Source organism: Amaranthus tricolor, chromosome 10 (genome assembly GCF_026212465.1).
Source record: "Amaranthus tricolor cultivar Red isolate AtriRed21 chromosome 10, ASM2621246v1, whole genome shotgun sequence".
NCBI classification, from domain to species: domain Eukaryota; kingdom Viridiplantae; phylum Streptophyta; class Magnoliopsida; order Caryophyllales; family Amaranthaceae; genus Amaranthus; species Amaranthus tricolor.
The window spans coordinates 18437201-18450695 of record NC_080056.1 but is presented as its reverse complement, the minus strand read 5'-3'; the positions used below and the strand labels follow the sequence as shown (position 1 = coordinate 18450695).

Sequence of the window (13495 nt, the reverse complement as noted above, 5' to 3'; positions counted from 1 at the left end):
TTGTTTATCTATTTATTACATGTTTAGCATTTCGGAGATGTAACTGTGTAACTCTATGTTACTTCCGCTCTTCATTTAACTCACATATTGTATAAAATTCTCAATACTCGGAATTTCAAAGGACACATTGTCACTATTATTTTGGACAAAAAACTATAACCTTTTTTCGTTAAGTAACAGTGATATTAAGGTTGCGTTTGGTTGGGAGGAAATTTGGTTTGTTCCCTCTGTTTAGTCTTAGGCTTTTTCATTGGGTAAAATATATATTTGGTTTTGATTCTGGTTCATTATTTACCCAAAATAGTTACCTTATGGTATGATTGTTGGTTACTTTTATGAAAAGGAATTTTTTTTTTTTAATTTTTAGTTCAGTATTACCCACCCTGATTCCTTGGTAATAACAAATAAACTCAAGAATTTCACTCCAAAAATAAGACCGCTGATATCGATCAATCAAGTCAGGTATGTATGTCTGAAGGAGTACAGTTGTACATTTGTAGTTGTCCATCAAAGAGTGATCTGATTATCAATTGGGACTTTTAAGTTCTTACTTGATTTAGGATTTCCGTATTCAAGAAATTGTTCCCAAATTTACTCTTAGGGTTTAAAAGTCTACATTCAGGTGTTCGGATAATTATATATCGGATGGGGTTAATTTCAATTATTGTATGTATGTAAATATCTAAACAATTTTTGCGGGTTATGTTAGGTCGAGTTGAGTCATATTCGATTTGGTTAATGCAACAGATCTTTTAGGAATATTGTATTAAAATCACAATTTTACTTGAGTGTTTTTTTTTTAAATTTCCTAGTTATCATGGGAATCTATGGTGATGTGAAACAACTTGACCCAAAATTGACCAAACAGAATTCAATCCAACATAAAATCAATTTAACTAATTATTTAACAGGTTGAGTTGGATACGACAAATCATATAATATGCCAAATCATTTTACAGGCCGAGACGACAAACCATATAAGAAAAGAGTATGTACTCCATTTTAGTATTATACACGCATGAAAATATTTATCATTACATCTCAAGAATCTGCGAAAATTAATTAGTGATAAATAATTTTCTCACACTCGAACATTATTAGTTCTCTCAAGAACATGATGAATCTGGTAGTGCCTTATTCATGTCTCCAATTGCCTTTCAGAATTGGTCTAATCTCATCCATGTATGTTCCTACATGTATGTGATTTAGGTTCCAAAACTTAGTTCACTCTTCTGCAGTTCAATCGTACTTCTCCTGCTTCACTTACTCCGACATTTCCTAGCTTTATCATTGAAGCTGCAAACGCACTAAAGAACAAGTTTTGATCTTTGGCAAATGACTTGATTATTGGTCGAGTTCTTTGATCATTATACAAAGCTTGATCTGATCCGAACACACCCTTTCCTGCTATGATTTGTTTGTAGTAGTCATTATCAAATTGTGCTGAAGTTGAATCTAAGAATTGTCCTGCAGCTCCATTACTGTTTGGTGAAGGACATTTCTTCTTTAACAAGTTTGCAAATTCAGAGTTCATGTTAGGATCAGTATCGTGTAAGTTGCTGAAATTGTGAAGACGAGCTACTAAGGAAGAACAATGCGAGAAGCCTAGAGTGTGGCCACCAGATAGCGCAACTACATCCTTAACTTCTAATCCTCTGCTCGCGAAGCTCTGGATTAGTTGAGTTGCATTGAACACTGGAGCTGGAAGATTTACGGTGTCACTTGCTTTTGATATCCTTCCGTCTTTCCTTCCCTTGAGAACGTTCCAGGATGGTCCTCCGGTCTGAGAAAACCGTGATTGGATTTTTAGAGATATTTTCGAGTATGAATTCTAGTAAATAATTCTAATAAAGATGTGTTGTGTGCTGATGTTTATAAATAGCATGAACTTACTATAGTGACAACATCTCTGGCAGCCATGGCAATTATATCGGCACATGAAACTGTGTGCGGACATGCTCTCTCGAGCTTAGCTTTTGCATCATCGATGACATAGAATGCTCTGACTGAGACGTTAGGAGGTCCATCCTTCTCTGCTGTGTTCTCGGGCGTTGAGTCGAGTAAAATTGAAGCATCACATCCCTAATTTTATTAACATCATCAATGCGAAAGTATTATACAGGTTAGTAGTAAGATATATCTGATGAAGTTTCTGGATGAAATAGCAAAAGATTATCAAGACTTCATAGGAAGTTCATACCCTTATGAAACAATCATGGAAGAACATACGAAGAATACGAGCAGGTACTTTAGGATCAAATATCGAAGCATTACGAATTGTCTGTGCTACTATGAAGTCGGCCTGTGGACATGTTTGATCATAGTAGTGAGCATCGAGAGCTGCTTGGGAGCCGAAAACAGCAATGGAGAGAAGAACGAGGAAGATGGCTTTGGTTGCTTGAGCAGCCATTTTTAGTCTATTGAATAAAGAAGGAGAAAGAGTTGGATAGGGAAATGGGTTATAACTTGATTGGGTTTGGAAGTGTTCTAAACATGGAAAAATATTTATAGTTCTGGTGTTACTGTGTTGGTAGAGGTAAAATTTGAAGATAAGAATAATGGGTTGAGCTTTCAAGGCACTCATAAAAATTTGTAAAAACCAGGAAATTAGAATAACTCTTTTTAGTGTGCTTTAAGATCAAGTATTTCAATTGAAACTTGTGAGGATGTTTTATGCATGTACTTAGTAGAAAAGATTAATTGCCCGTTAGAAACATAATTAAAATTTTCTAATTGATAATTAGTGATTTGAAATAACAAATTAAAATATTTCCTTTACTCCCTCTATCCCTGTTACTTTAACTTAACCAAACTAATTTACTTAGAATATGACTTGTTTGACTAATTATTAACTAACTTATGAATCACATCAAGGAAAGAACATCAAGTGTTATTTGTTCATACTCATCAATCAAGTCGGATATGTAGGGAGTACGTTTGCTGAGGTATGGAGTACATAATTATTTTTGTTTAGGGTATTCAAAGCTTAAAATTGCTTATTAAACAAATAGATTATGTGCCCTATATACATGTAAAGTTGCACATACTATTTGCACTTTTTATTTTTTAACATTGATATTACATACATCTAATCCTATCAAACTCTATCCTAGATATAAAAAGCGCTACAAACACAAATACAAATCCAATTCAAAAGCCTAAATCCAAAAACGTAGCTAATTAATAAAAAAAATTCTTAAAAGAGATGGTCTCATTTAGAGACAAATGAGACCATCTCTGATTAAGCTAATTAGGCTGGCCGAATTTTCAAAAAATGAAAAAAAATACAAATGAAACGCTTTTCAGTTCACGTCACTTTTTATATTCATGGCTATCCTCCTTCTTCACATATAGCTTTTTTCCTTTTTCTCCATCAAGCTATTCATAATTACCCTGCATCTTCTCCAATTTAATTTCACCATTAAAATCGTAAAGAATATTTGAATTGTGACTCGATTAACATTGAGATTAAGTTGACTAGAGTTAAGATCGAAGCTTCAACAATAGTGTTTACTTCACCCATAATTTCCTCCATTTGCAATTGTATAACAGGTATTTGAACAAATTTAAGTAGGTGTTTGATTTATATAAAGTACGTGTATATATCTAAAATAAAATAGGAGTTTTTGATTCGTGATGTAGGTGTTATGATGTATAGGGATTTTTAGTATGTGCAATATGTATTTGTATTATGTAAAGTAGGGTATTTTAGTATGTAAATAGATTTGATATTTGAAGTAGGAGTATTCTTTTTTTTCATTTTACAAGTTAAGAAGTAGACATTTAGCTACTAATAGTAGGTGTTTAATGGTCTTAAAGTAAGAGGTTTAAGCTCTAAAAGTAAATGCTTTAAGATAATATAGAAGGTACTTTAAGATAAATAAGTAGGTGTTTTAAGATATCCACTTTTATTAATAAAAACATCTTTTCTAAACCATCATAGTATTTACTTATACATGTAAAATACATTCCGTAAATCATTATAATATCTAATTTTACTATTAAAAGTAACTGTTATGTAAAATAGTAGGTATTTTATTAAGTAAAAGTAGTTATTTTAATGAGCCATAATAGTCGTTAATAACTATTATGACATTAAACTATTATGACTCATAATAGTGGTTTTTAATGTCATGATATGACTTATTAAAATACATGTAAAAGTTTTTAGTATGTGTAGTAGGTGTTTGTAATATGTCACGTATGGATTTTTAACATGTAAAGTAAATATTTTTGCTATATGAAGTAGATGTTTATAATATATAAAGCAGAAATTTTGAATATGTGAACTAAGCGTTTTCAATATCTAAAGTAGATGTTTATGGTATGAAATTTAGGTGTTTATGAGATCAAATGTAGGTGTGAGTTTGGAGTCTTGTTATCAATAAGATGATAAAAAGGTACATGACGTCATTACGAGTGTCAGTTCTGCTAATACAGTAAATAGTATTAAACTTATTTCTATTTCAAATCCATACCAAATCTAAAGACCCCCTCGGAAGAGGTTGTATCAAACAAAAATGTAATTGAGGGAAGACTTTAGTGTTAGATCTCCTTTATAATGATCGTAATTTTTTCTATAAAGAATTTTGTTTGATTAAAATTGTTATGTATTTGATCGATTGTTACTTTGTTATAAATGTCGTATGACATTTTTATCAATGAATTTTTAGGTTACTTTAAAAAAACAATTTTGATTTAACATTATATAATAGTTTTTAAATAGTGAAAAAATTTATAGTATCATCTGACCATATATACTTCCTCCATTCCTTAAAGAAGTTTCTTTATGCATTTTAGGATGTTCCATTTATTGTTCCCATAAAGTATCTTTTTATTTATATCACAAATTTTTGACAAAAATAATCGTATTCATCCTCATTTTAATATTTTAATAATGCTTATGACTTTCATATATCTTCCATTAACTTAATTTCAATATTTTTATATTCGTTATGGTCCGCACATGTTTTTCATTAATTTTATAAAAGCATATTTTTATTAGTTGTGTGGTCCACATATTTTTTCTACCAACTTTCTTTCAATATCTTTTTAATATTTATCATCCCAATTTTTTCTCCATTAAATTTTAATTATTCAATTAAATGATATAAAACTATTTAAACGATTCTAATTTTCATAATTCTCGTGTGCACATCTTGTAGGTACTTTATTAAGAAACGGAAGGAGTATAATATATTGTTTAGCAGTAAATTATAAAGTTTATACTTTTTAGTACTCATTTGACAATCGGTACTAAAAGGTGGGAATGATAATGGAAAGTTAGTATAATTTTAATAGAAATATCTCTTGAGTAATTATATAGACATGCTTATCCTCCTTCAATAATGTCATTTTCTTTACAAAATTCATTCCAATGCAATACCGTTTTAACATGTGGTATTAGGTGGTCATGAAAAATTGTGAACAAAATTTTAGTTTTATGATCAAACTTTCATTATCATGGGAATGACATGATACATATCATCAATATTTACACTACAAATTATTTCCATGTCCACCAATTATTATTATTAATCAAACAGGCCGTTAATGATTTTAGTGGGAAAAATGAAATAATTACGTAAGTAAATAAAATAAATAGATAAAATTAAAAGAAATGATGAGTTTAAGCCAAATTTGGCATTATATTAAGATGGAAAAAAAAAACACAACTCAATATAATAAAGTTTTCACATATTCACTATCGCTTGGTCACTCTCATTGTTCAGTAAAACAAGCTCCATTCAACATTAGCAGAAACTTCGGATATAAAGTTGAGGCCAAAGCAGAACAAACTTGTTTACAGAAGAAGGATACAGAGAACCATATACAGCTCTTACATATGTGTAAATTCATTTTTGCTCGTCTAAACTCGGCCCTCCCCATTTTCGGGAACAATAGATAATATTTAGTCGGATTTTTTTGTTTCCCGCTTAAATATCCTAGAAAACAATGAAACCAGCCATAGCCAAAAGAGAGCTAACCAATTTGTTTTTTGGGGCTTGGGTTCAGGTCTTGGTCCTAGCATTCCCCTGTACATCTCCTTCTGCTTCTGATAAACAAGCTTTTCATGTTCTGCAAGTAAGCGCAATTCTGCCGTGATGGCTTTGTCGTTAGGAGCATATTTACGAGCCTTTAGAAGGTCTTCTCTTGCAGCTTCTGTTTGCCCTAGTTCCGCTCTTGCTTTTCCTCGTCTGTACAGTGCTTTGGCATTGTTCACATCCTCGGAAAGTACCTAACGCCACATCAAACAGTAAAGTATGCAACAATTTACCAACCATTACATCATATTCCTCAGGTCTATAATTATAATCACACAGGGCGTGTTCACATTTCTCATATAGACATTGATTACAATAACGTACCATTAACCCAATGTCATTTAGTGGCTTTAACCTTAAGGGGCTTCGAAGGGTTGGATGTATGCAACCCTAACAACTTACCCTAGTTAATGATCACATAGAAGTTGTTTCAGATTGATTCTTAGTAGTGACAATGATTGATTGTATATAGAAATAATATCCTCTTTAGATTGTGTGTTGAGAGAAGAGGACGGAAAGAAACAAGATATATTTATGTCCCTGCTGAAGTCGATTCATGGTAAAACTCTGAAATATGGCGACGATTTGACTTTAAATCAAGATGGGACTTGGGAGGAGAATAGAGATATAATAGTGGCAACAACAGATTAAAGACTTAGTTGGCGAGTTTTCAATGGGAAGCTGCAAGTGTCTGACCCGGCATTTTGGTATTCAGAACACAATAGCAACAACAATGCCGAAGCCTTAATCCCAAAATATTGGGATCAGCTACATGAACCGATATATCAGATCGAATGGCCCACATTTTGGTATGCAAATCAAGAAAGTACATCTTGTACCAGCTTCTGTACACTAACAAGTATATCACATAATTACACCGCACTGTTCGCAACATTTTACCAACAAACAGGAAAGTAGGGTCCTAAGAATTTGGAGGGGCGGGGGGAGGGGGCACTCATAATCTCTTACTATATGATTGGAGACAGGTTGTTATCGCTAATAGATTTCAGTGATTAATGCCAATACAATGAATGCCACAACTATTGTATGCCATATAGCATTACTGATAACTTGATCAATCTAAAAGACAAAAGTAATTGGAAGTACTCACAATGCTGCATTGCATAATGGCATCCTCAAATTTCTTGAGCTTTATGAAACATGCAGCCATGTTAAGATGACAAGAGTTCTTGACAGCCAAAGCCATATCGCTGTACTTCCCAAAAAGCTGGAACATGAAATCATCTCCCATGTATGCTATTGCCTAATAGAGAAGGAGATAACTGGTAACTGAAATCTCACACAAAGCAAAAGGCCAACAACAAAATAAGAGAAGAGATCATCAACTATTGATAAAGGAACTAACCATTTCGTACTGTTGCATGGCCTCCTCTAGCTTCTCCTCCTTAAAAAAAGCATTGCCATCCATCCTTCGTCGATCTGCAGCACCAATCCTTTCTTCAACTGTCATATCACTACGTGGTTTACCCTATATCCCAAAAGCTTTTATTTAACATAATTGAAGAGGTAAACTTCAACAATACTTTATACGTTAACAATCAGAAGCTAAGCAAAGAGATTACATACTTCTTTGGTTTCATCAAAACCAACGAGTTCAACTTCGTATATGATATCAGCCATGGGTGGAACGTTTGGAAATGAGAAACTTCCTTCTTTCCCATATCCTAGTTCCCAACCAACATGTAGCAGGGCACGTTCTCCAGACTTCATGTTTGATAAACCGATTCCTAAGCCTTGCATCTCTTTCTTCTCTGTCAAAGAAACAAAAGATTCTCCTCGGTATTAAAAATTTACAATCCAACAGATTGACATTAACGTGATGCAAGGATCTATAGTTAGTGTGAGCAGGACCCCAAAGTACTAACCATTATCAGCAATGCACATAAGGTTTTACGGCCAGGAAGATTACCATGTGTACTAACCAACATGTTGCTAGCAATCAAGGTTCTAACCATTATCAACAAGGTACAGAAAGCATAGATAGGTTTTTATCTAAAGCTTAGAATAGAACCTTTTTCACATAAGCAAATGGTTTAAGTATTACAGGAGGAAATACCTTTGCCTATAATGAGCTCTATTGGCCGTTGCTCCTGCCATGTGTCTTCAAACTTGTGTTGTGTGCTCGCACTCCATGCTCTGTAGTGCACTAAGCACCAAAAAGACAATAGGTCACTTTGACAACAGGGACATGAATGGAAAATAACGATAATACTTTTCAAAGGTAAGTAAGTTTGTTAACACCAATTTTGTCGCTTTTGTAATGGTAAATCTAGCCATTGATGGCGTTGATACATTCCATCACAGTTCAGAATTATGGAAGTGTGCAAAACAAAATTTATGATATAAACTAAAGGAATCAATGTCAATTGTCAAAAATATAACTAGTACTGGAAAAGGCTCCTTCAAATGTTCCTAAAAACAAGAGTATCCACAATCATCCAGTACTAGCTGACTCCAAGTGCAATACAGTAATAAATAGATGGAAGAACAATTCAATTTCATTGAAGTTGTAGGTATTTTTCAAAGTTCTAGAAATCATTTAAGACATGGAACTTAAAAGTGGAGGCTGAAAGAATCGATACTCAATAATACTTACCAAAGCATGTAGCATATTTGGATGGCTTTTCACCTTGACCTTCCTTAATTATTTGCTTGGTGACTTTCTCGTGAAGAACCTCAACTTCAGTGTCCACTTTAGGCGGACCACTACCATCTTGATGTGGTTCTCCATGAACTACTGCAGCATCCTCCATAGTTATTTCACTCTGTACATCTTCACCTAGAAAGAATTGATGTATGAAAAGGGCTTATAAGAAATAATTGCAGTCCTGACTATATCAAAAAGATTCATGGAATATACAATCAGAAATAATCTAATAACATGGCATTACAGATACCATAACAAGGCCAAACTTTACCGTATTATGGGCACACCATAAGAATATTTAAATTGAAAAATCTCCTGCTAATACTTGTTAACATTGTACCACAGTCCAAACTAATATACAAATTTAAGTGTTAGTTGCAACTGCAATAGCCCGTCTCTGCTTTCCAAAACATCCATACATCTAATTTTATTACGGAGGTACGAGAAATATGAGATTATGATTCTCACATAAAGGGACGAAACAAGAAAGAAAAGAAAATAGTATTCCCATGTCAAAAACCTATTAGTGACTACCTAGTGATTGGCTTTGCTGCTCTACAATCTCCTCCATTCCTCTCAACAAACACAACAAGGTCTTCTAGATCACCTGTACGGCTGTACCACAAGCCAAGTTCAATGTCAAATTACCAAACATCGTATTGCAATTGTTAGAATTTATGAACATGTTGCAAATTGCATTATTGCAAGACCATATACTGTAGAAAGACTAAAGAAATCAAACAAATGGATAAATTTATGCATTTCGAATATCACATAACTATTTTCAAATAAATTTTAAGCAAATTATGATCCCACAATGATTACTCTACAACCTAGGCCAAAATAACATTGTCCTTATCCATAAGCGCATACATATAAATATAATTGATTAATATTGCAACAACACATTTAGTATACATGTTACCAGCACATTGAACTTGTATACTTCCTCCAAGAATCCTCCATTTATGTTTCCCATGAGGGAATTTAAATGACTGGTGAGATTGGTAGTCTGGTATTAAATTGCAGGAATGGTAATTGAAAGTTCGTGTAATTTTAGTAGGAAAATCTCTTAACAAGTTTTATGATCAAAGGAAAATCCTCCATTCATGCTTGTTCTCTTTCATTCATCTCATTTTCTTCATGAATATCATTCTAATACATTACCAATTGAAAATGTAGTATCAGAGGATAAAGGAAAATTATGAACAAAAAAGATTTTTTATGATCAAAGGTTCATTACTATTGGAATGAAAAAATATATTTCATACAAACTTACAATACAAGTGATCTCGTTACTTCAAATGGGTCGGAAGGGCCAAAACTCGTTCGAGCATAGTAGCATAATAAGCAACTCCAACCAGCAAAGTGACATGAAGTCATAAACAATGATCATGAAGCTAAATATCACATTCTAATCTAGGGGATCATTAAGAGATACAAAATCGAAAAATAGCTATGAAGATTTGATACAAAACCAAAACATGAAACCATACAAAAACCATAAGAAAACCAACATTTTCAAAATAAATATTTCATTAATGCGAAAAAAATTAACTTTGAATGTCCCCCTAACAACAATGTACTAAATCAATTCAAAATTCTTGCTAAAACTAGACAAGTCGTCTTTAAAAAAAAGGACAAGTCAATCAAATACCACAAAGATCATCATACCCCAACAAAATCATATCTATCTAATCTAATTTTCTTTCAAATTGAAAAATCCCCCAAATAATATCAAATCACTATTACCATCCTTTTTTTTATTCGAGGTAGGCTAGAGAATCTCTATAGCTAAGGAGGGGAGGTAATCAATCCTTATTAATCTTTATTATACGCGGTGAGAATCAAACCCTTTTCACAAGGGTGGAACGGAGAGCCCGCAACCAGTTGACTAACCTATGATCTTTCACTATTACACTCCTTAATCATTATAGTACTACACCGAAAAACATGAACACCAAGGGCGTTATCGGCCACCAGATGCCCATGGCAAAGTATGAGCTCATACCCCCTCCAGCTGACCCTCTAGGGTCCTACCTTCGGGAAAAACTAACACACTGGTGTACTAATCCAGTGAAGAGGCCACCATATTGAGGTTTGCAAAGCCCGCATGGTAACACCTCGGTCAAGGGGCGGTATCGGCAACCCGACGCCCAATGACAAAAGTATGCTCATACCCCCTTACAGTGATCCCGTCGAATCTCACCTAGGGGACTACTAAATCAACTGGACATAAATCCAGTTGAGTCACGCCAACCAATCAAAATCAAGGCTCAATAATTAGGAAATCAATTTGATACCACACGCAACCATAGTACGTTCTCTACTATTTAGGAATTTGTTCTCATAGTCTCCTAGTGCTTTCATTCTACTTGCCTATACCACTATTATGACAATTCGATAGCATAGTTTACTTTCTGGTGCTCTATAATTTCTAATACGATGCATATAATCACGAAATATTGATAGTACTTTGAAACAATGAATATGATAGTTAATTACTGCGTGTACGTACCTGCAAGCGTCACTACACGACTAAATGTTACAAAAGTCACCCAACTAAGGTTCTACTTTCCTCTTATAAATTGGGAACCTATACAAGTTAGGAATAGAACTAATAAGTTCCCTTAACTACTTTGTGATACCAGATAAAAGCCAAAGTAACCACTATCATTTATTGGCGACAAGTTTTCAATTACTTCTAGCACGTACGTAGCTCATTCAACACCAATCATAATCGTTAGTTCAACAATAACATAATTCTTTCCATCGACAAAAGAATAAAAGGATTATGTGAATCGTTTCCTTACATCAACTAACTATGAGTTATAACGATTCACATTATCTTAAAAATAAAACAACAATTCACACTTAAGTCTCGCAATGTTAAATATAATACTAATATGACATGATGACAATTCTTAAAGTGGTCAGATTGCGACATCTTTCACTACATTCTCCAGAGCTAGAAAGACAACAATCGAGCATCACCACAAGTAACTTAACAACCTTCTACAATAAGTTGATATTATTCTCGTGGCCTTACTAAAATTATGTATTTATAAATTCAATGACGACCTACTAAGAGTACTTGTAATCCACAACAATTACCATCTATTACTCCCAATTTGACCACCAAAATCATAACTATAGTCAAGTTTAATCAAAATCATTACTAACTATCACAACAATAATTAACCAAGTCTTAAAACAACTCATGTTATTCAATTAATCATAACACCACCAAAGTAGCATAAAACGCACACACTACTAGTAATCTCATTTCTAAATCAAACCCTAATTATTTCATGCTCAAGGATAACACCATTTCTATTACCCATGATAAGATTAAACCAAATTAATACACAATCAACACACAGCCCATAATTTCTAATCACACTTCACACCTCAAAATCATAAATATGTTCAATTTGTCAATCAAACTAAAGATTCAGTGAAAATAATACAAAAATCAATATTAAAATCATAAACTCGATAAAAATTTCAATTAAAAACAAGAGAAAATCAATTAGGGAAGAGGCTTACTTAGGTGAACAAGAGAAAGGGGCGGAGAGAAGAGTTGTTAGTGTGGTGGTGGATGGAGTCACGGCTCAGGGCTACTGCTGTCACAGCCGCTAGTTGCTGGCCGCAGGGAGTGAAGCGGTTGCTGGTGGTGGAAGGGTGGACGGCTGTTTACTGTGGTGTGGCTGCCGGTTGGGAAAAAACGCAGCGCAGCTGCTGTGGTGAGGGTCGAGATCCAAGGCCAGGGTTGGGGAATCTTGCAGGAGGTGCCGTGCAACTGGCCGGCAGTAATCGCAAATTAACTCAACAACCCATTAAAAGCATGTAACTCAACAACCAACTCAACCTATTTATTTTATTTATTTGTTTATTTATTTATTGATTTAGTTATTTATTTATCTATATTCATTTTCTTGCGAGAGATTTTCATGTGCTCAAAAATTTAATAAAATAATAATTTTAATTTGAATTTTTTTATTTTAGTAATCGCAAATCTATATATATTTTTATAATTTGATTATGTTAATATAAATTCGTGTATGAAAGAAATTTATTAAAATTAATTCAAAAATAATTTAGTATAATCATAAAATCTCCAAAAGTTATTAAAATATTAAATAATGACGTCATAAAAATCTCGAGATGCTACAGATTACCCCCTTTAAAAGAAGTTCATCCTCAAAACTGGAGTAACTAAGTAACTAATTATGAGAATTTGTATTTCTAACTCAAGAAGATGTTATAACCATTTTAAGCTCAAGAATTGACTCATGGATCGTGACTTTATTGTCACTATTAACGAAAGGATAATCAATCTATCAAAATAGTCATTCATTTTTCATTTCGAGTATTTATAATCGCCTAAATTGACACGAACAACCGAACAAAACATGAAGTTATGACACAAATTAACTCAACAACCCATCAAAAGCATGTAAATATCACACAATTAACCCAAACAACCAATCAAAAGCATGTAAATCTGTAATAAGTTGATATTGTAGAAGAGAAAATGTGTGCAACTTCTACCCCCTTAAAGACGTAGTTACGACCCTGTAACTCGCTAACCTTAGAAAAAAGATGTGGGTATTTCTCACGCATAAAAACCTCAGTTTTTCACATTGCCTCCTGTGTGCATTGGTTACACCATCGAACTTTCACCATCTTTATATATTTTCTCCTTGTACTGCGCGCCTTAGAATCTAAGATTTTGATGAACTTCTCCTCATATGACAAGTTTTCATCAGGTCTCACGGTT

The 13495-nt window shown here is 33.4% G+C and overlaps 2 protein-coding genes across 4 annotated transcripts; both read right to left on the bottom strand.

Annotated features, from left to right (window-relative positions):
• Positions 1-818: 818 nt before the first annotated feature.
• LOC130825471 (peroxidase 66-like) lies at positions 819-2512 on the bottom strand. Its single transcript, XM_057690717.1, has 3 exons — positions 2201-2512; positions 1894-2082; positions 819-1783 (listed from the first exon to the last, which is right to left on the bottom strand). Exons 1-3 carry the CDS (start codon positions 2408-2410, stop codon positions 1220-1222), a joined length of 963 nt encoding a protein of 320 aa, XP_057546700.1. The 5' UTR covers positions 2411-2512; the 3' UTR covers positions 819-1219.
• A 3112-nt stretch (positions 2513-5624) lies between these two features.
• On the bottom strand, positions 5625-12583 carry LOC130825470 (peptidyl-prolyl cis-trans isomerase FKBP42). 3 transcript variants are annotated; one of them, XM_057690714.1, is made up of 8 exons: positions 12262-12583; positions 9247-9327; positions 8662-8844; positions 8122-8211; positions 7632-7816; positions 7411-7533; positions 7156-7308; positions 5625-6238 (listed from the first exon to the last, which is right to left on the bottom strand). In XM_057690714.1, exons 2-8 carry the CDS (start codon positions 9281-9283, stop codon positions 5912-5914), a joined length of 1098 nt encoding a protein of 365 aa, XP_057546697.1. In that variant the 5' UTR covers positions 9284-9327; positions 12262-12583; the 3' UTR covers positions 5625-5911. The 3 variants fall into 3 exon arrangements, with proteins under 3 accessions (XP_057546697.1, XP_057546698.1, XP_057546699.1); XM_057690715.1 differs by having other exon boundaries at positions 9247-9319; XM_057690716.1 differs by lacking the exon at positions 9247-9327.
• Positions 12584-13495: the final 912 nt, after the last annotated feature.